The following is a 23305-nucleotide window of genomic DNA, read 5'->3' on the forward strand; positions in this document are numbered from 1 at the left end:
CTAGCCCTCAATGACGTCAGCCTTTCCCCGCCCACTGATTAGTTGCTCAGTCAGAACTAAATCCAAGTAAATATCCACAATTACAAGTAAAAACGGTGGCCTTACTAAGTTACTCGGTGATTGAATACACGCTTTCCACTCATTGAAAAACATTGGATTTTGGATCATTGTAATTTGTTTTGTGAAGGCTATTTTCATTTTAAAATGTGATGAAATGTCGTTTGACTAACATAACAATCTGCCTGCACAGGCAAAAATGTGATATATGAACACAAATTGGATGCATTAGATGACCTTACAAATGGCCAAACGGCACTCAAAAGAAAAAAGCAATACAATACGCCATTTGTTTTCACTGTGTAAATCACGTACGGATGCATTATGGAAATGGGCCTGGATGTTCAGAATTGTCCAGCAAAGTTGATCTAACAACAAAACACATCTGAATAATACATAGAAGTAATCAGCATCTATAGTGAGCATCATAGTATTTAGGATTATATTATGATTAGATAAATAATTCTTATTTGCTCCAGCTGGTGTCTGCACTTAATAGTACATGTTTTTATAATGCGTATGTAGTATTAGGTTTTTATAATTGCAATGTGATAGTGGCAGTTTTAAATGTAAGTCCAAGGCACAGGGTTTTTGTGACTGAGTTAGTTTTGTTACATTTGTGATCATAAATCGGGACTCGGGAGTCGGGACACACTGTACTCTCTTACACAGTAGTAGTAAAGTCAGAATTCCAATAAATAGTTGTTTTTAAAAGAATTCCATCCACAGTCAGGGTTTCATTAAATAAAATGAACACAGATTAACCAATACACTCTCTAGCTTTATTTATTTATTTATTTATTTATTTATTTATTTACTTACTTAGTTACTTATTTATCTATTTATTTATTTATTTATTTATTTATTTATTTATTTATTTATTTTAAATAAAGGACACATAAAGAAAATATATGAACTTCTCTTAAATTTTGAGGCTTGGGGGTTAGGATGCAATTTAGAGGTGCTGGAATACACCCAAAAATAGGATATATAAACGTCCAGGTATCTGACCACAATGTTTTGAACTTATGAAAATATAAGCAACTATTTTAGTTAAAATCTGAAAGGGGGGTGGTCCCCCTTTTTCTATAACTTTTATCTTTTATAGCCCTGCATGTTTTATTTTGAAAGTCCAAATGGGAAACCCTCTCCCCTCTTGCATCAATGGACACACTTCTCTTGAACTTTTAAGGGGCATGGGAGTTCTCTTTCTTTTCCCCTCCCGAAAAACTTTCCTTGCGTTTTCGAGAGGCATGAGCAGTCCCAGTGTGACGGCTCTGCCCCGCAGACAAGTCAGAAGGTAAGGAAGAGGCGCGGGCTCGATTAGCATACATCGATACACGAGATTGATTAATTGGCTGTGTGCTTTACAGTCTGTGCGCTCGAATTAGAAACCCCACTGACGTGTTGTGGTTCTGACTTGCAACTACTGGAACAAAACGTTTCTTGTGTTAAATTATGTACGTTAATGTTAATGCTTAACATTCCTCCTCGCAATAATATCCCGCAGTATGACAGTCATTTACTGACTTTTGTGTTTGTTTGTTTGTTTGTTTGTTTGTTTTAATTTAAACATTATCTTGTGCCCAGTGGTTACGTTGTTTTGTTTACCATCCTCACTAAATCTCAATCCAACATAAGGGCAAATTAAATATGTACTGAAATTATCAAAATTAAAACAGTAGCTCTTGGTCTTACTATAATTTACCAATTACACAATAATTATTTGATTCTTTGGAACTGTACTAATTATTTATGAGCTTGTTTTCCTCAGAACCTCCCCACCACCGATTCTCATCAACTTCTTAATTCTTATTGACAGAAGTGGTTGCTTGCTGACATGTGTGATGCTGCAACTAAATTGCTGTTGCATGCAGTTTCATTGTTACATAATGAGCAACAATATCATTGCATTTGATTGGGTTATTCTGCAAATACAAGTAGAAATATCTTTACTACGCATGATGGCAGCTTCCTGATTATGGAATTCTGGAAGTGAGAAGCAAATGTAAAAATATATCTCGCACCTAAACGGTAACATCATCCACCTCAAACGACGTTGCTGCAACCCTCTGCGAAGTACATTCAATCTCCATGTTTCTTTCTGGTCCTGAATAGTGTAAATGGCACAATCTCCTCATGATTTCTGGTGTTCGAGTGTTTATAGAGTAAGAGGGGGAAAGGGTGTGACCCAAAAGAAATCACCATTGAGTGTGCCTGTTTTGGTGACCTCAGGATTGTGTTGTTTTTATCAGGCCATCAGTATAAACAGTGCAGGATTTGTGCACCCTTTTGCTGCACTTAGAAATGGAGAATTGTTGTGATTTGTTGTTTACTGTGTGATGAGGTTCAAGTGAGTGACATAAAATGGACCAGTGGATTGGTGGTTCTTCACTTTGAAGGTACCTGTGAGGAATTAGTGACTACTTCCCTACTAACCACCAGAGTCGGTGCCCAACAGCACCTGGTTTTATCCAGTACCATACATTGTAACCTTTAAGTTCAAGCACAATCTTAATTGTACCTAGGTGTAAATGTGAGGGTGAATTGTTGTCCTTATGTGCCCTCTGATTGACTGGCGACCAGTCCAGGGCATACCTTGCATCTTAGCCAAATGCAGAAGCATGCTGGAGCTGTCCTTCAATGACAATGTTGCTAACAACATTGTACTGTTCCCTCGGGCGTCTTTATGCAACTGTCTTGAGCTTTGACTTGCTGCTGCGGCACCTCAAATAGACGCTGTGTAAGTTTAGTCAGACGTGTCAGGAGGCTCGAGGAACTCTCTGGTTCTACACAGACAAACAGCGCTTCATAAGCACACTTCTTTTGTGTCTGCAAACGAGGAGACAGAGTTCATTTAATCATTTAATCAGACGCTATTAAATTTAGCTCTGTGGTCATGCAATGAATGCCGCTGATTTCCATTTTTAGCCCTATTATGAGTTAACGTTATCAGCCGCCCAATGCTGTCATGTGAGGAAAGAGAGGCTGAACTCCACAGCATGCATTTGCCACGTTTATTACCTGGAATGGCTGCAGACCTCCTGCAAAGCTAAACTAATACAGTATGTGGAATGTAATATTTGTGTTAGTTGGCCTGTATTTCTTAGCAGTTTATCTCATGGTGTGTCAAAACAGTTTCTAAGAGTCTTAAAAGGCAAGTCAAGTCAAAAATTTCCTTTACAACTTCTACAAGTTTAAATATGGCGGTTTTTAGGGGTGTGAATTGGCTAGTACCTGACGATTCGATTTGTATCACGATTCACAGGTCACGATTCGATTCGATACCGATTAATCCCGATACGAATTTATAAGTCGATTGTTGCGATTTTTTTTCATTCAAATTTAGAAAATACTAATCAGTAAGCTTGTAGAGTGTAAGATTTATATGAAAATGTATTATTTATTTATCTGAAATTTCAGTCTTATAGAGGTTGTAATCTGTTTCATGTTTGAACAGCATTAAAATAAAATATTAAGGCTTAATGTTCCGTTCATATAACATTCTTCCATGCTCAAGGTGTGAATCCTAACCCGAAGTCAGACGTTTTGTTGAATATTTTTCCATTAAAAATGGAAGTTTAAAAATCGAATCACACACACACACACAAAAAAGAAAAAAAAAAAAAAAAGGCAATGATGATAAGACGTTGAATCGGTAAGACTACCGAATGAACAATTCTGAGCTCTTAGGAAAAAAAAACAAAAAAAACAAAACAAACAAAAAAAAAAATCAATTTTTTTTTTTATTGAATCGATTCGAGAATCGCGCGATGTAGTATCGCGATATATCGCCGAATCGATTTTTTTTAACACCCCTAGCGGTTTTTGAATGATATTGTGTTGTTGAGTATTAGGGGTGTTAAAAAAAAAATCGATTCGGCGATATATCGCGATACTACATCGCGCGATTCTCGAATCGATTCAATAATAGGCAAAATCGATTTTTTTTTTTTTTTTTTTTTTTAGGATTCACACCTTAAGCATGGAAGAATGTTATATGAACGGAACATTAAGCCTTAATATTTTATTTTAATGCTGTTTAAACATGAAACAGATTACAACCTCTATAAGACTGAAATTTCAGATAAATAAATAATACATTTTCATATAAATCTTACACTCTACAAGCTTACTGATTAGTATTTTCTAAATTTGAATGAAAAAAAATCGCAACAATCGACTTATTAATTCGTATCGGGATTAATCGGTATCGAATCGAATCGTGACCTGTGAATCGTGATACGAATCGAATCGTCAGGTACGAGGCAATTCACACCCCTATTGAGTATGAATTAAGCAGAAAACTCAAAAGTTGACAGGGCTTAGGTAAAGACCAATCACGGCTCATGTTTTCTGAGTTTGGGCATGGGACATTCACAAGCTGAGCTCTGATTGGTCGTTACTTGAACCCTGAGCAACTATATGCTAATGACATTTTTTTTTTCAATCAACAACAAATGGCAAATTGGCTGCCATGGATAAAAATGGGTGTATTTCACTGCTTTATCCATATTGCACAAATGCAATATTAATCAGAATGTCGCGTTTAGACTAGTGGGGGCACATAGAATATACAGGTATTATTATAAAGAAAACTGACTTGAATTCCTCTTTTAATAAAATGTGACATTTCAGTCAAAGTACACTACGAACAAAGAATTACAGTGCTTGTAATAGGATATGGTGATGTGCCAAAGTGTGGGCCGAACCCATATACCCCCTGCCTCAATGTTTAGAATTTAGTCAAAGTTTAATTATGTGGTCGCTATAGAAGCTAATGCTAATAACACTGTTAGCTAGGTGCTAACACTGCACCTTTGCTTCCATTTGACTTTGACATGATGGTGTAATAAAAGCAATACTTCAAAAGGCTCATTTTCACTTAGCCTCGCTACCAATTCATGGGCGAAGAGTGCGGAGGATTTTAGAGCCTGAACAAAACATCCGATATTAGAACTCTGTGTCCTTTTACATCCAGTGACAGGGTGGGATAAGTGAGTATCGAGTCTGTAACTTCACACCCCTGTCCCGCCATTCTGGCATTCACTGGTCACGCAGACGCTGTCGTGACTCTGGTGCTACAAATAATGTTGGCTAACTTGTTCCCCCAATTCCATGTCTGTCTGTGTGTGTTTTTTGTTGTTTTTAACAGAACAGCTGACACTTGCAAACAAAAGTGTGGGAAAACTGGTTTTAATGGTTGTGTAAAAATAATTCTCAACGTCCGATCAATGAAACTAATAGCTGAAGGCCACATCTTCAGAAGTAACAGAATAGCCCTTAGATGTTTTGATTAATCACTACATTTTCTAAAACAATGGCTCCAGGAAGAACACAGCTAATGCGTACAGTGTGGGACAAACGGCAGCAGCGGCATAAATATTCAGCAGTAGAACTGGGCAGCAGTAGAGGATGTGGTGGTTTAAATATGGAGATTACACCCTATTATTTACGAGTGCCCATGCAGGCTGATGTCACTAAATGTTTAAGCAGTTCTATGAAAACCCCAAAGTATTTAGTTTGGCTTTCTTATTCTTTCTTATTCAGTTGATGTTGTTGATACCAAAATATTAAGTAGTGAAGTTACAAAGATGATTTTGTCTATTCTGAAGCAGTTTTACCACAGGCTTGGAATATATGCAATTTTAATTTATCTTGAGCCTTTTCTGTGGCATTCCAATTCTGTTACGATTTAAGTGAATTAAATTGCTTTGGAGAGTTGTGGAATTCAAATTTATTTAGCCTCTTGTTAGCAGTAATGTGAGACATATTAGTGCTTTGAGAAAGCGATGTGGCCAGGCTGCAGATTTATTTTCTTCTTACACAAAGGAAAGTCTTGTTTGGCCATTTGGACAGCTTTGCCCAAAGGAACAAATGGCAGCATCAAAGTGTGTGCTAATGCTATTTGAAGATGATATAATAGGGCTGCTTATCGTCACTGTCCTGTGAAAAACAACACTTATGTCCATTTTGTCATTTTTTTACATTTTTACGTTTAGCCTATGGGATGAAACTTGAATGCAGCCCCCCCCCCCCCAAAAAAAAACAAACAAAAACAACAACAAAAACAAACAAAAAAAACACATAAATGGACATACGGTAAGTGTTTTTCACAGGACAACGACATTATATTTACACAGTGAAATTGTACAAAAAGAAAAAAAAAACGTCTGTGGTCAAGGTCATTACAGTATAGTAAGAGTTAGCTATACTGTTGTTGTTGGGAAACTGGGATGTATTTTGAGGTGCAACACACTTTAGAAGTATTTACAACTGCCTGGCAGTTAATTATATTGGCGTATGAAAATAAACGGTGGTGCTCATGTTGATGAGACTGCAGGAGCATGTTGGCTGATGTATGAGGCTGACTGATGTGTGTGTAATCTTTGGACACAGTTCAGGTGAAGGATTGAGCCATTGGAGCTATTTAAAGGAGCTATTTTATCTTCATGGTAAATTTAGCTCCATGACGTCGTCTGATCGTGCCGGTGGGCATCAGGTTGGTGACCACTGATCTAGCACATTCTAACAACTACTTGTAGATTTTAATTTTGATTACCTGGATTGGAGGCTAGTACAGATGTAGTCTGCCTTTTATCCTTGTTGGCTGGGACATGCTCCAGCTTCCCGCAACCCTGAACAGGACAAGCGGAATGGAAAATGGATGGATGGATGTAATTACCTGAATGTTACTTTAACATCTGGCCATAATTTTTGCAAGGTGAGGATCAGTACATATGGCATTCGCCGTTTCACGTCATCTTTCCGTGTTTTCGTTTTTTAACGGCAGTTAGCGAGATCATTTCTAACAGACGTGAAGACAAGATGACTGGAAATAAAAACTCATTTTTGCGAAGGAGGAATTGCTGCATAGGTAGTGATGAAGTTATTGAGGGAAATGTATATCATTCGGTAGGTGATGTGTTGACAATGTACATTGAAACATTTTCTGAAACATAACTTTGAGAATAATTTGATTGGGGTAACATGAGTGCAGTTTTTCAATGTTTTGCCTACAGAAAACACTCTTATTCATTGACTCCTAATGGAAATGTTGCTTGTGGAAAATCTTCCCTGCCCTATGATGTCATTACAGAAGGCTGAACTAGGTGTTAACAGTGCTACGTCAAAGAACCTAAAGCCACTCATAAAATGTTTAGTAATGAAACACTTTTTGTGTGTAAAAGCTCTGTAAAAGCTCAGAATTTTGACGTATTAGTTGTAACCAACTTTTAACATGGTGTGCTCATACTGGATGTCTGTGACAAAAGAAAAGACAACATGGTGGTCAAACAAAATGAGAAAATGAGAGAAGGTAATAAAACAATTTGTCTTTGCTTTTTGTCTGGCTGCGTTTGTTTAGTCTGCTCGCAAACCTTGATGTTTGCAGCAAACTGTTGGGGGTCAACACAGTTGAGATAAATCTCTTCCAGGTTGTAGTCCACTGAAATGAGCTAAAAAGATAAACTTGTTAAACAGTTGAATAGGAATACAAGTGGCATATTGTCTGACGTCAGTGACAGAGAACACCAATTAGATGGGAACTGAATTAGTCCATTCTAGGAAACTGAAATACAAAGCACTTGTTTCACTTGTTTTCCCTACTGAGAGCATCCACACAGTGATAAAGGTGTGTATTTGGGATGTCGACACTGTACCTTGTCATTATTCCAGCCCCTCCATCAAAGATGCGCTGCAGTGCGATAATTGTTGCATGTGAAGGAAATAGCATATTTCTGTTGTTTCTAAGCAGAAAATGCTGCTGCCATCTGGTCCGTTTCCGTAGATGTAAGATGCAAACATCTGGAAGATGCAGTTGCTACTGTTGTGAAGACACAATTCTTTCAACACAACTAGGTCAACACAAGATGTTTGCCTTTTGGTGTGTGCTTGTTAGAAAACACAAAGAGCTGAGAAAACAACCACCAACAAGGCAAAGCTGTTTGTTTTTCAATTTCAGTTGTTCCGATGATTACTTTTGAGAACAAGCGTGTGAAAAAGGGAGAACCAGGTTGTTGCTTGTTCAAACATCAGCGATGTTGTAGTTGGGGAAAACCCGAATTTGTGAGGCCTGCTTTACTTCAGAAAGGGCTTTGGGACGTCTTTAGCTGTCTGACTGAATGTTGCTACTGAGATGCAAACTGTCAGCACTTTGTACCCTTTTTGGATGAAAAAGATGCTAGGAACGCCATTGTTCTCAAAATGATATACAAAATGTTGCTATTCTGAGAAATAATTTGCATCTTGTCACAGCTTTGGTTCCTGTGGTAATACATTTTTTGGAATGTTGCAACTTCCATCAAAAGCCACAATGCTACTTTGCCCACACGCAGAGCTGACACAGGAATCTTTTTCTTCACTCACACCAACACAATTATAGTTTCTTTCCTTGAAATACTACGGTACATATCCTCATTCTTAGCACATGAGTAAATATTTATCCAGAATCAAACAGCTCATTAGGGGTGGGGAACCTATTACTCATACATTTCTTGCATGTCCTGAAATATTTGACTTTTTCTGCAAGAATCAGGGACGGAGCAGGAACAAACCCCAACACATCAATGTCAATTTGAAAAAAGTGACCACTGAGAGATTGTTAGAATTAGAACTAGCGTGACCATAAGTCCCTTTTGGCCAGGACAGTCCTGTTTTTGAGCCTTGGGTCCCACGTCTTGGCAGATTTCGCCGATCTTGTTGTTCAGTCACACAGTTGCCATAGCGATTCATGCAATAAAGCCATTAAAGAGGAAGTCAACCTTAAACATTTCTTGATAATAATATAATATGTGACCTCACTATCTAAACATTACATTCAGATTAATATTACTTTTTGAATATGAGTTATGCAGCAAAATCCAGCCGTTTTTAATCCATCTCAGTGGGCGGCCATTTTGCCACTTGCTGTCAACTGAAGATGACATCAGTTGCTCACAGCACAGGCAATGACCAATCACAGCTCACCTGTTTTCTGAAGCTGAGCTGTGATGGTTGTTACCAAGACCTGCGCAACTGTGATGTCATTTTCACTCGACAGCAAGTAGCAAAATGGCCGCCTTCTGTTATTGATTAAGAACTGCAGAATTTTGCTGCTTAACAGATATTCCACTGACATAATATTAACCAGAATCCTGTATTTAGACAGAGAACATATTGGTTTGGTTTATTCATTTTTTCCTTTCAGACACATTACAGCTTACATCAATCACATCACATCATTTGCAACATTGACATCAGAAAGAAGGGCTGACGGGTAGAAGCCGAAGCTTATTCGAGATCCGTCCCCATCGACCCATTACTATAACGCATCAGTCATATACATTATTTAGAATAGTCATTCATTTTTATCGTTATCCATCCCATACTATCCCAGACACTGCTCGCTCAGTTCATCTTGAATGTCCGTGTGTAGATTGTGAATCTTTTTCTTTCTGTCAACAAACCTGATCAGCTCTTTTTCCGCCAGGCATTCTGCAAAAATGTAGTTAAAAATCCCAATGCAAAAATCAACAAGTAGTTAGATTCACGAGTGAATGCAGGAGCAAGTACAGATGTGTCCTTCCTCAACACATGCGTCCTTGAAGTGACAGATGTGACAGATATTGTCAATATATATATTTTGTTTTTCGGGGGTGGGTGACTTACCCTTTAAAAGGGACTTTAACTGTGAAATTCTTTCCTATTTACTTGCAAATTCACATTTGCATTCTCATTCACATCTGCATCTAATCGGTAGCAGCAAAGTGCCATTTCTTCAGTGGCCTAACATGAAAAGATAAACATATGTGAGGGAAGTACTCACTTTTGTGAGATACCGTAACTTGGAATCCACACGTTAGCTGAGCTTCGCATTTGAAACACCCATAGGATAATAGAACTTGTGTCTAACTGTCCAGCTGGTTTTCAAACAATCTCACCAAACACTTTTATTAGATTGACTGTGCGACATTATGAACCTGGACACAGTTGTGAGAGAATGAACAGACCTTCTGCTATGAAGGAAAACAACGAGGCCTCACAAAACACAGAAAGTGTCGCCACCAAAGACGCATAAAGCTTCGTTGTGGTGTCACAATGCGCTCGATTGTGCTTGCTGGACAATCTGGAAGGAAAAGGGAGGGCCGCATGTGCTGTTTCAAGTCAGCCTGACTGTGGTGGAAGGACCAAATGTGATGCCAGGGTGTGATGGAGGCAGGAAGTAGCCCCTTCTTGTCTTAAAATGTGGATTATAAATATAGATAACAGTGGAGTCAGCATACTGTATGTGATGGCGAGCCATCATTGGGGATGAACTCAAACTTCACGCGACCTCTTGTTTCACGACGGTGTGTCTTGTGGTCGCGTCGGCTCTATTTGTTCAGCGCTGACTGGTTTGCAGTGTTTTCCTGCTGCCTTCAGGAAGCAGCTTTCAGGACGGCCTGATGGGCTTCCTGCCCCCTCCTCCTCCCCCTCCCAAACACTCCACCACATCCACCCTGATTCTTACTGGGAGACAATGGCAGGTCTCCTGCAGGGGCATACAAGGGTGGGCGGCAGTGTATGAGTGGGATTTATTAGGGGAAAAGTGGGCTTCCCTTCAGGAAACTGCATATTTCTGTGGAAGCAGAATGAGGCCCCTCTGTTGTGCATTAAAGACGAGATAAATTTCAGATCCTAGGTTTAAATCGGATGAGAGTGAAAAACTGAATTATTCTCACGCTGAAGCTCTTGACCAATACTGAACGTATAACAAGAAGGCCTTTTGTTGGTGATCCATTAAAAAAATTAATTAATGGTTGTAAATTGATTGTTTTGGACTGAATGTTATTTGTGTGCCGATTAGTGCATGAGTGTTTTCTTTTCTCATGTAAAGTGGTTAAAGTGTTTGCCTGTTCAGGAGGACGACATCAGCTTTAAGTCCCTCCGCCCCTCGCCAGGCTCTTTTGCCCTGACGTCTCTTATTCGGGGAAAAAGGGGCGGCGTGGGGAAATGAGGTCATTGGTGCAAAACATGATCCCGAGACCCAAAGCGGTACATTTCCTCTTTAGAGAAAATTTGGATGACCCAGTGTGTTCTCATTTTCTCTGATTCCATCTCTGTTAGGACATGGGACTGTACCGCCCGTCACATGTTCCTACACCGCCTTAAGAGGGAAAAATATGAAACTGCATCAATAGGTTCTCTTTATTGGCCATATTATAGGGCATTTGTTGTTGTACAACTTCAATTGTTATTGTACGCTCAACAAAAATGTAAACACAACACTTCTGTTTTTGCTCCCATTTTTCATGAGATGAACTCAAAGATCTAAAATTTTTCCCACATACACAATATCACCACCTCTCTCAAATATTTTTCACAAACTAGTTTAAATCTGTGACAGTGAACACTCTCCTTTGCTGAGATAATCCATCCAACCTGTTACCTCACAGGGATATTGTGGATGTGGTTAAAGGTTTTGGGGGAAAAAATGGGAACAAAACACAAGTGATGCGTTTATATTTTTGTTGAGTGTAAAAATCTGCTAGCTGTAATGGTGTTCCCCCCCCCCCCCCCCCCCCCCCCCCTATAGGCTCAATGAATCCAAATGACTAATTGTTAAACTTCTACTTGTTACCAATGCATGTTTGTAATGCAAAGTATGAAGACATTGGTGCACACGACTAAGCATCCCATAATGGCAAGATCAACAAAATTGAGCCTTCATCTAGTTATACACATTATGATAAAGAGCTATACTGTAAAATTGATGTTACACACAATGTTGATGTAATTGTTAATGTATCATTGGTATGACCTGAAAGGGAAACTATACCAATAATAATAGGGATGGCATTTGACTAAATGTCTCTGAAATACTTAGTTCACGTTAACATTTTTTTTGCTTTAAGTGGCAATGATGTTTTTTTTTCACCAAGGAAAATGTGTGAGAGCACCACACGAGCAAGATGACTTTTGAAGTGATGGAATTGGAAGTGTTGGGTGGAAGTCAAATTAATATATGACTGAGTTCATTTAAATATGCAAAATAAGACACTGCAATTCATCTCGGTTTGTGTGTACTCGTCACACAATAAACAGTGAACTGTGTGGCAATTTAGCGCAATTGGTAGATGTATTTGGTAGATCAGCGGTTGAGCGATCAAGTTTGTGACCGTTTTTTACATGCAAAACATTTAATGAATCACACAGTTATGTTGTTTGTCTTGAGGCCTCTTATCATGTTGAGAAAGAATCAGCAGCACCTCTGCTGGTCATAGCTAAGTAGTGCACTCTTCTTCTGCATTAATTATAGAAACATACTAATGCTACAGAATTTTGCAACAAATTACCAACTAGCTGGTTACCATGACGTTTAATATTCATATATGAGCTAACTGAAACTACTTGTTAAAATGTTTGTTTTATTTTAATGCACATTTTTGTGTGTAGTGCCGATATATATTTAAATTTTTTGGGGGGTTTTCACTGACTTAATTTGGGCTGTCCAACAAATGTGAGTATACAATTGTGTGGGGGTTTTCGCTGCTCACAGCTCAGGGTGTCGAGAGGAGGAATGCAGCTTCAACATTGCACTCTGTAATTTGCTGCCTCTCATCAAATCAGACAGGAGTGCATGTGCGTGTGTGTGAAGAGTAACAAGTTTAACACCGCTCATGTGAGATGAAGAGGGTGAAAAGTGTGGAGCAGTGAGAAGAGAAAACACTCATGCAATGTATGTCACTTAAGAAAATTGATGATGGCAAAAAGTGAACGTGAATACGAAACATTTGTAACCGAATTTAAAAAAAAAAAAATGCGAGGACCATTTTATTTTGGGACTTTTTCTAACAAAGTTGAAGTCTTTGAAGAGGTGAAGTTGAATGCAAAAAAAAAAAAAAAAAAAAATGGTCTTGTTGTTTTTACATGAAGCTTGTATTGTTATTAATTGTGTGCTTATTACTGTACAGTGGATATAAAAAGTCTACACACCCCTGTTCAAATGTCAGATTTGTGATATGGAAGAAATATCAAAAATCTTCACAATTTTTGTGACCTGTGATGTGACTTGTGCTGCTCAATGGAAAAAAAAGTTTTCAAATATTTTAAGGGGAAAAATAAAACTAAATAATGTACAATAACTTGGTTGCATAAATATGCATACTCTCGGGTCTCAACTACGGTAATACTTTGCTGTAGCACCTTTGGCTTTTATTACAGCATTTATCTTTTTTTTTTTTTTTTTTGTTGTTGTTGTTGTTGAACTCTATCAATACACCACACGTGTCATTATTTTCCAATGGTTCATAATTCCCCGCATCCACCTTGACAAAGGTCATAACACCATCTGTAGGGAAACAGCCCAAAGCATGAAGTTGCCACCATCATGCTTCACTGTAGCCTAATTATGTTGTTCTTTTGGTAACGATGAGCAGTTTTATGATGATATAATTTCTCAGAAAGTGTCACAATAAACAATAGTATTTTTTTCTATTGATGTAACAACAATAGAGCATAGTAGGTCACTTTGATGATGCAAAACTTTGGAATATTTTTCTTTGTCTTGTTTTTTTTTCTATCACAAAAACATTTGAACTGTGGTGTGAAGGTTTTTTGTTTTTGTTTTTTTTTTCTTGGTTTTTTTTTCAATCCATTGCAAGGTAATGGCCATTGACTAACAATACTGCTTGCATTACACCAATTGATTGAATTTGGCAAAGTGAAGAATTTTCAGCCAATTTCCAATTAGTTTGAGACAAATCAGTGGAAGTCTTCAAACATGCTTTCGTGACGTAATTGCGGTGTGCCTTGTGGGAAAACAAACACAAGCAATAAACAAGTAAACAAGCAGGAGTTCTTCAAAAAATGTGGTACAATTAATTGCTTGTGTCTGGTTTGGACCAAAACGTTGCCTGAGGTCTCAACCTTGAAAACTGTGTGAGTGTTTGTGTGTGCGTGCGTCATGTTCATTGTTCTCTGTACTTGGACAAGAAACAGACCAACAGTAGAGTAGAAACAGTCAGTAGCTGATAAGACGATCCTGTGCAGAGACTGCCAGAACTTACCACACGTATTATTGTTTACACTGCCGAGTCGGGACTATTTATGAATGAATCCACCATCCGTCATTGCCCATTAAGCCTTTTTGAGTGTCTTGTCATTTTGTGGTTTTTCCTTTGACAATAAACTGTCTGAGTTGACAGGTGTGCGTGTGTATGCGTATGTGTTATCAGTAGTCGGTCAGATACAAGGACGGCTGGCGTGTTTCAACAGCAGGTTGTAGGAATGTGCCTGGGGCTGCTCGGAAACACATCTGCGTGTAGGGGTGTGTGTGTGTGTGTGTGTGTGCTTGAAGCTTAATGAATGACTGTATGTATGTGAGGTTATGCGCATGAGATGTTTCTGGATGAAAAGCTCCAAATATTTTATAAATAGGAATTTTGGCATTAAAATCTGTAGCCTTGCCTCTTCCTTGTCAACGTACTGGTGAAAGTCTCACTCTTTTAAGTTTAGCTCAAACAACTTCAGCTGGTTTGGAACAATAGTCCTAAATCTGACTTGGCCTTTCTCTTCTTTTGTAGGGTTGACTTCAGAAGAGCAGAGGGAATCAGCCTGGACTCCAGCTGCATGAATTCTACATTTATCCTGAGCGAGGTAAGTCCCAAAGCATCAGCCATCAATCTGCTTTTGATAGTCCTCCGCCACGCTCACAAGTGCAAATGCCATTCATCTATACGTGCAATGGAATGCTATTGTGCCGTACAGCAGAAAGAATCCTCAAGTAAAGGGGTCAGAAGATTGACATACTGTCATCCTGTTGAAAAGCAAATGGTTGATATGCTAACACAACATTCTGTCCCTGTGATGGATTACTTCCAATTCATTCACAGGTGGTCACACAATATGGGACAAAGGAGCTTTATGAAAACACAAACGTATTTCGACTTTGCTGAGCAGTTTGGCCTCATTTTACGTTACAAGTACCCTGTATGAGAAAATGTGGATAGAACAGTTTGATGGTCATGATGACATGTATACATTATAAAAGTTACAGTAAGTAGGAAGAGAGCATGTTTGCCTTTGGGGGCAGCAGTGTTTTCTTTATAAATCAAAGTAAGTGGGGGAGTGCTTTGGACATGACATCAGTTTTGCTTCCTTGTCAAGGATGACAAATGCAATCGTGTTACTGTATGTTTTCTTAGCCAGGTGTTGTTTGAGGCTGTGCGTGCTGAAAGGTCCTCCACCTGAAAGATGACTCAGTCAGTGCAAGTTAACCCAAAGCTGCCTGGTAAGTTAATCAGAGCATGTTCTTCAATACAATAAAATAAACAAATCACTCCAATAGGATGCAAGGCTGTCTTGTTTAAGTTCAGAATAAATTATTTACCTGGAAATAGAAATAATTATTATAATTGTGAACATAAGCGAATAATAAGATTGAAAACACAAAATGTGTAGAGAGAGACTAACAAAAAGTGAAATAACCCATAATTTGTTGTCTAGTTTCAAAATGAGCTTGTAAATAGGTGAAATGTACTTCCTGCAGTGGGTGGCTGAAAAATGAGTGTCCAACTTTAGAAGGGAAAAATCTGAAATCAAAATCATACTGACTCACCGATCACAATTTGTGATAAAACATCAGTAGAAGTTAGAGCTTGAACTCGCACCCAAAACCTGCATTTGCTGGTCGTGTTCAGGTTAACGAGTACCGAATGAAAGATGTATGAACTGGAGTCTACAACCAGGTTGTTGGAGCAGCAGCGTTAATCTATGGAAAGGTTTCCTTTTTGATTTAAAATAGCTTACATCAACTCCTTGGGTCTCTCGTTGCACCCTGGCCAACTGTAAAATTCAGAGTGATTTTCTTGCTTTGGTCTAGTAAATCCATCTGTATTGTATTGCACCAGCTAGCTTAGCGCTAAGCTAACCTCTCGTCTCCTGTCCGGCGTCCAAGTGGCCAAACGCTCTTTTGATGCAGGTGTGACGGCATGAGAGGCCAGCAGTGACGCGAAGACAAAAGTAGCTAATAGCATTAGCGAGTCAATGGCGCTTTCCATTGTACATTAACCTTGAGATAGCTAGGTTCGCGAAACAAGCTAAAAACAGTGTGTTTGCATTTAAGTATGCACTGTGTGTAATTCACTCTGTTTTGTGTGTTTAGTTTTACAGTTAACCTTAACTGGAGTGTAATAATTGGCTTGAAACCAGCAACATTGGACTCTTCTTAAGGGAGTGTTCACTATCTGCCACAGTCTGTCTGCTCAGGAAGGGCAGAACTATGAAAGATATAGAAATTTATAGTTAGCTACATACCTGTAGATTAGCAGCTGTGATCCACATGCTGTTTTGTGGAAAAAGGCACTTTTCTTACAATTTAAAACTTAATAAATGTACCAAAAAAAATCATTTGTCATTTTGTTTTGTAAAGCAGACTGGAGTAGATCATGATGATTCTTTGCCCATCTATAGATTGAAAGCAGAAATCATGGGCAATCACTTTCTGAAATCGTTTTGAATTGAAAATCAATTCTGAATCGAAGAACCAAAAATCTGAATCGAATCATGAGACAATCAAAGATTCCCACCCCTAATAACTGCATCACTTTTGATTGTGTTGAAATTCATAAATGTTTTTGTGTGTATGCGAGTTTCAGTGTCCGCCATTTGCTTCAGTCACATGTCCAATCTTCCTTACAGATTTGGCCTCTCCATTTCTCTACTCCAGTCAAGAACGAGTCGACCAGCCGGCATCTTATTCTGTCCAAACGCCATACGGTTTCCAGCTTGATCTGGACTTCCTGAAATATGTGGAAGAGATAGAAAGTGGGCATAACATCCGCAGGGCAGCTGTTACATCTCGTCGTTCCGGACGGGGGCTCAAAACCTCTCAGAGATGTGTGGGGGGGCGCACTAGTGGTTGGACATCCACTGAGTCTCTTTCCTCTCCTGCTAGTGAGGATGGCAGGGTGCCTCCCCTGCCGCCGCCAAGAAACCGCCTTGGCTCTGCACCCTGTGAAGTGCTTTCTCTATCCCCCTTGACCCTCCTCAACGTCCCCCCACTGTCTGCTGGTGCCAAAGTACCACCCCCTCCACCCCAACGCAACCCAAGAGTTGAGCGAACTCTTCTGGAAACTAGCCGGAGACTACAGCAGGAACAAAGTCATCACAATGGTGGGCGATTCCAGCTTGCAGATCCTCCCAAGCAGCTGTCAACCTCTGCATCAAGTCAACCTCTGCAGAGCAGCTGGACTAAACCTAGTCCTCAAACCTCTGGACTCAGCACCCCTGCTACTGGCACTACAGTGACTCCAGTCCCCCCCAGCCAATTGCAGACAGTTCGAGAGCAAATGGCGACAGCCTTGAAACAACTGAAGGAGATGGAGGAACGAGTAAAGGGTGTCCCAGCTCTTGAAAAAGAGGTGTCCGAGCTTCGTGCTGAGAAAGACATGCTTTTGTTAGCACTTCAGGAGAAGCAAGCAACCAAGGATGTGATCACTCAGTCAGTAGAATCCTCTACCCAGACCACAGAGACATCCCAATCCAGTCCTAACATCCAGAGTCGATTAAGTTGCCCAGCCTCACCTGGTCGCAAAGGCCTTGGAAAATCCGAGGAACTGAAAAAGCTTGCTGAGAAGTTTGAGGCGAAGGATGAATGTGTGGCGCAACTTTCATCAAAAGCTGTATTGAAAGCTCCTGGGAAGCCACCCGTTGACAAGAAATCAGTGGCTGTGGGAGACGATCAGCCAATTGACTCAGTTGTTTTCTATTACCGCCACGGAGTGAAAGATGCCGCCGAGGGAACCGAGCTCCATATTTGTGAGAAGGGCACAGGAACTGATAACCCTGTTCTTCGTGAGGAAGGAACACAGGTCAGAGCAGAGACTGACGAGGCTGGAGTTTGGGTCATGGAGTCACTACTTGGGCTGACATCTGAGGCGCAACGGGAAATGGACATCTTACAGGACACCATTAAATTCCAGCAGGAGTCCATTACGAGTCTTGAGAGCCAGCTGAGCCTAGCAGACAAAGATCTGGGAACTCTCCGAGCACAGATTGAGACAACAGCGTTGAAAGTCACGCTTGAGAAGGGAGTTCTTGCTAAACCAGTTGCTAAGGATGCCCAAATTGAGACTACATCCTCTACTCTAAAGGATGTTGCCATTTTATGCTGCCCAACCGTGATGGACGTATGTGTCGGTAACAATTTTTCAGCAGACTTGATCGAACAAAGTGCCCAAACTGATGCTATAGCGACATCAGAAGAACCAGTATCTGTTGTAATGGCCACCATTGGTTGCCAGTATGAAAACATACCCGATGACAAGACTGAAAACCAGAAAGTTACTGTGTTAAAAAAAAGACAGTTAACCTTAAATGATTATAAGATCTTTCCAGAGGATGAAGTCAATATGTCTGAGGAGAGAGAGGAAGACCAAGAGGACATAACGACACCCAACAACAAGACGGGTAACTTAACATGACTGTAATCTTTGCTGTCACATCTATAGTTCACTTTCTCTGATCTAAACCCGCTGATGGGTTTCTAAATGTTTTCTGTTTCCAAGATAGTTCTGTTTATTTTCACACAGTAAAAAATGTAAGTCAACCAAAATGCGTCACAACAAACCACGAGAGATTGCGCTCTTCTCTTATTGCTCACAAAAATGTAAACAGAAAGGTTTGGTGTATTGAATAGTGATTGAAAGAGTGCTACTAAAGAAAGGCCAATTGAACTACACAAAAGTCTTCATTGTGAGTATAATGTAGTACAGTATGTGAAACCCATCATTGCAAATTTAACTCATTTGCTCCTAAAAACGTATAAATATGTTCTATTTTAACTGTAAGTGTCCAAAAGACGTATTTATACGTTATTTATTTTTTAAATCCTAGAGCATACAGAAGGCTTTGATGCAGCTTCTGTACTGCAGAGAACAAAACGGTGGCAGCAGAGTATAAGAGATCAACCAGGGCCATGTTAAAAAAAGCTGATTTTCCCACAGTTCTAAACAGATTTGTGGATAATGATGAAACTTAGTTATATTCTAATGCTAATTGCTGCAAAACGGAAACAGATAGATAATAGGGTTGTCAAAGTTAAAGAGTTAATAGATTAATTAATCACAGAATCACAAAATGTCACATTGATTCACGTATTGACGCATATTAATCACACTATTTTTTTCTAACCGCACTTGAGCCTTGAACGTAACCGCGGATGGTTACATAGAAGGCTGCACAGGTCAGTGATTCGGTCAATGCACGGCATTTCCTACGCCTGTTGTTCCAAAATGAGCGGGGTGACTGTAGTTGGTGTGCTCGGTGGTAAATTTCGCTTTAAAAAATACCCCGACAGGACTTTAGATAAAACAAAAGTAATTTGCATTTAATTAATTAATAATTGCTGAATTGCACCCAATTGATATGATGCTGGTACGTTTTGAGCAATACACGCATGCATGCAATTGCGTACATGCATTTAATCAATGTTTGCAAATGACATTCAGATAATAAAATGCGTTAATGTCAAAATATTACGGTATTTTGTATTTATTTTATATTACGCGAATACGCAAGTAATTTAGCTGATTAATCGTGATTAATCAAAAAGTGTGATTAATCAGATTAAAAATTTTAATCATTTGACAGCACTAATAGATATATATATATTTTTATTTATTTATTTTTTTTCCTGATGAAAGAAGAGACTCTAATCGTTGAATTATTATAACTATTGTTACATATGATGCTTTCATATTTTACCTCTCATGGAAACAGGTATGTTGAAATCAATCATGAAGAGGAAAGATGGCAATGGCGCAGGTGAAAATCGCACAACAGGCAAGAAGAGCTTGCAGTTTGTTGGCATTTTAAATGGAGGGTGGGTGTTCCACTTGAAATCTGTTTACAATATGTGATCCTATTGCATAAAGAATAACAATATGTGTTTTCCCTCAATATTTGCAGAAGTCAGGTCAAGTGTGAACTTTAGACGTTTCATATTTGTATTGGTTAGGTATGAATCGACATCCAGTGAAGAAGAGGAAGATGCAGAGGAGGAGGAAGAGGGAAGCTCCTCTGAAGAAAGTGGAGAGGGGGACTGCTTAGACAGCACGGAGGAGGATGAAGTGGATCTGGAGGAAGAAACCTCAGAGGAGGAACGAAACGTTAACCTGGATGAGAGCGACACTGACGAGGAAATTCTGAGAGCGTCAAACGGGTCATCTGATGGCATCAAAGAGAAGTGTGTACTCCGGTGTCGTGTCCATTTTGATTCCCGGATCGCTCACAGCAAATTTGACGTGATATGTTTTCATGGGCACTTGAACAACTGTTTTGTTTGTGACAGGTTTGAACTGAGCTCCAAAATGCGTGAAGCTTGCCTAATTCTCAAGAATCACCTCAATGATGATATCCAAACACTGAAGAGTAAGGAAGTGGTGCGTCCCTGCTTGCTTCTTTTTACGCTCTTTCTGTAATTAGTCCCAAGTGTTGATGGAAACTGTTTCTCACACCAACCATTCAGACGTATTACATTAATTCAGACAGGAAATGAACTGAACAGACGCTAAACACTGAGGAATTCTCTTAACACCCAGTAGGTGTTTGGTAGTTCGGAACCATCCACACACACACAAAAACATTCCAAGCTAAAAACTAGCATTCTGATGGAAGTCGTGTTTCCAAATGTACTTGCAGCTCGCCAGCACTCACATGGTCCAGCTGGAGTGGTTCCGCGTTTCCAGCGCCAAAACGGCTCAGCCTTCGCGGGTCTCCGACTACCTGATGGCGTTTTCCGAGGTGTCTGCGCTGCTGCTCGAGCACGTGGTCAACATGACCGATGGCAACGGCAACACCGCTCTGCACTATAGTGTCTCGCACTCCAACTTCGGTGTCGTGGATCTGCTGCTGGACACAGGTTAGATGGTACAGCCGTCCTTAGCGGCTGTCCTGTTATTTTATAGGCTAAAGTGTTATGATATTCTAAGCAAATATTGTACTACACGCTATCGAAGCGGTGGGGAAACTCATTCCTTGAAGGCCGGAGTTTTTGGAGGTCTCCCTTCCAACGCAAGCTGATTCCAATCAACAGGATCGTTATCAGGCTTATGCAGAGCTTGCTGATGAGCTGATCATGTATCAGCTGTGTTGGAGAAGGGAAACATCCAAACCCTGCAGTACTCCGGCCCGCCAGGACAGAGTTTGTCCACCCCTGCGCTATACACACACCAGAAACCTCTGAAGCACTGACAAGACACTCAAAAATTGTACATTATCAGATAAAATATTAAATGCAGTTTTAATGTACTTAACAGTTAAATTCAAATTAATTACATTCAATGAATGCATTGTAATGGATTTAAGTTTTAAGCTACTGGAAAAATAAAATGGAGCTCAGTGCCGTTAGGATTGTTTGGCATAGGCACTGTCATTGAGTGCATTTTTTTAAATGTCTTTCTTTCTTTTTTTTATTTATTTTTTATTTTTATTTTTTATTTATTTTTTTATTTACAGATGGGCCAGGTCATTTGTGGATTAGGTTTCAAAAAAGAAAGTTAGAATGATCATTTTAATATTAAAACAATTCATTCTTATTTTCAAATTGTATTCATAATTAATTTAGTTACTCAACCAAGTATTTAATGCATCAATAAATACATTAGAAAATTATTTTACTAATATTTTTATGTTATTTACAATAAATCAACCAATGCAAAATTCCTGGTAATCAATACATTCCAGTTTAAGCATATTACAAGGCAAGGCAAGTTTATTTGTATAGCACATTTCATACACAAGCCAACTCAATGTGCTTTACACAAGGAAAGACAAGACATCAACAAACACAGTACTGTAGTTAACATTCAGAGGACGAAGAGTAAATAAAAGTACGTTACAAAATTTACGAAGAGAACATACAATGACAATATTAAAACATTATTCAGCTAACTTTAAAACATTTAGCGTATGGAAGTTTAAAAGAATAATACAAATAATAATTAAAAAGGAAGGGAGGAAAAAAACCTTAATTAAAGCTGTTTAAAAGTCCTTATTCAAAGGTATAAGAAAAAAAGCAAAGTTTTTAACGGATTTAAAAGCATTTACACTCGGGGCTGACATCACTTCTGTTGTCAGCCTATTCCATCTGTGTACAGCATAATAGCTAAATGCAGCTTCACCATGTTTGCTTCGAACTGTAGGTTCCACTAGTTGGCCCAAGATTCTTGAGAATAGAATTACCGGTACTTGGTGGACCTCACTAAAGAATGAAGCTGGCCACACCAGCCATACGTTACCCACTCCTTATCTTGTGTCAGGTTCGCTGCACGACAATGTAATGTAATGTAATGCAAGACAGTGAAATTAAATTCCTCTAATTTATGATCTAATAACCAAAATTTCCGTTTTATGTTGTTGACCCGACTTAAAATGTACAAAAATGAGAGACTATTGTCAATATGATGCATTGCAGTTGGACATTGTTGCAAACTGCAACTAAACTATAGTATTGTTAAATTACTACCTTTTTGACAGTGTCAACAACACTGAGCGTTATATTAATAATGTTGACTTTTTATTTTTATTTTTTATTTTTTTTTAAATCTCACAACTGTGAGCGTGTTTGCCTTTGTTGTCTCAACGTGACATTTGCATATTCCAGACTTGTGCTGTGTGGACAAGCAGAACAAGGCGGGCTACACGGCCATCATGTTGGCGGCTTTGTCCACTGTGAAGGAGGACGACGACATGTCAGTGGTCAAGAAGCTCTTCAGCAAGGGCAACGTCAACGCCAAGGCCAGCCAGGCATGTGACCAGCGACGTTGTCTCATTGTAACACTTGATCATAGCCTTCGACAAAACAACAACAACAACATTGTTCCCGGAGTTGATGTGGGAGCATGTGGCTTGTGACAAGATGAATAGCTGTCAAGATATCAGCCTCGCCAGGAGTATCCATGTAGTCTAATGCAAATTTCCAAGTATTGTTAATTGTTAGAAGGTTGTCTACTAAATGATTTCAAGGGATAACGTTGTCAGTACAAGATGCCAGAGGTTATTTTTTTAGTCAGATGGCGTGCCGGTAACCTTTAAAGGGGAAGTCAACCCCAAACTTTTCTTTTCAGTGATATTTTCTATGCACCCCCACTAGTCTAAACATTCTGATTAATATTGTGTTGGTGAAATATGAGCAGCAAAATCCACCCGTTTTTATCCATCTCATTGGGCGGTCATTTTGCCACTTGCCATCGACTGAAAATGACATCACAGTTTCTCATGGCTCAGC

General features: G+C 39.2%; 1 protein-coding gene across 2 annotated transcripts in view; it reads left to right on the forward strand.

The window, feature by feature from the left end:
- Nucleotides 1–1187: 1187 nt before the first annotated feature.
- The window catches only part of kank3 (KN motif and ankyrin repeat domains 3), a 28076-nt gene continuing 5958 nt past the window's right edge, over nt 1188–23305 (forward strand). The window contains exons 1-9 of one of the 2 annotated variants that reach the window (XM_077534819.1): nt 1188–1357; nt 14601–14673; nt 15222–15307; nt 16717–18486; nt 19798–19900; nt 20036–20263; nt 20369–20459; nt 20719–20938; nt 22682–22828. In XM_077534819.1, the coding sequence (XP_077390945.1) occupies nt 15271–15307; nt 16717–18486; nt 19798–19900; nt 20036–20263; nt 20369–20459; nt 20719–20938; nt 22682–22828 (2596 nt within the window). In that variant the 5' untranslated portion in view covers nt 1188–1357; nt 14601–14673; nt 15222–15270. Of the gene's footprint in view, nt 1358–4899; nt 5055–14600; nt 14674–15221; nt 15308–16716; nt 18487–19797; nt 19901–20035; nt 20264–20368; nt 20460–20718; nt 20939–22681; nt 22829–23305 lie in introns of those variants that run through there. The other variant, XM_077534820.1, reaches the window with a different exon arrangement.

This window comes from Festucalex cinctus, chromosome 10 (assembly GCF_051991245.1).
Source record: "Festucalex cinctus isolate MCC-2025b chromosome 10, RoL_Fcin_1.0, whole genome shotgun sequence".
In the NCBI taxonomy this organism is placed as follows: Eukaryota; Metazoa; Chordata; class Actinopteri; order Syngnathiformes; family Syngnathidae; genus Festucalex; species Festucalex cinctus.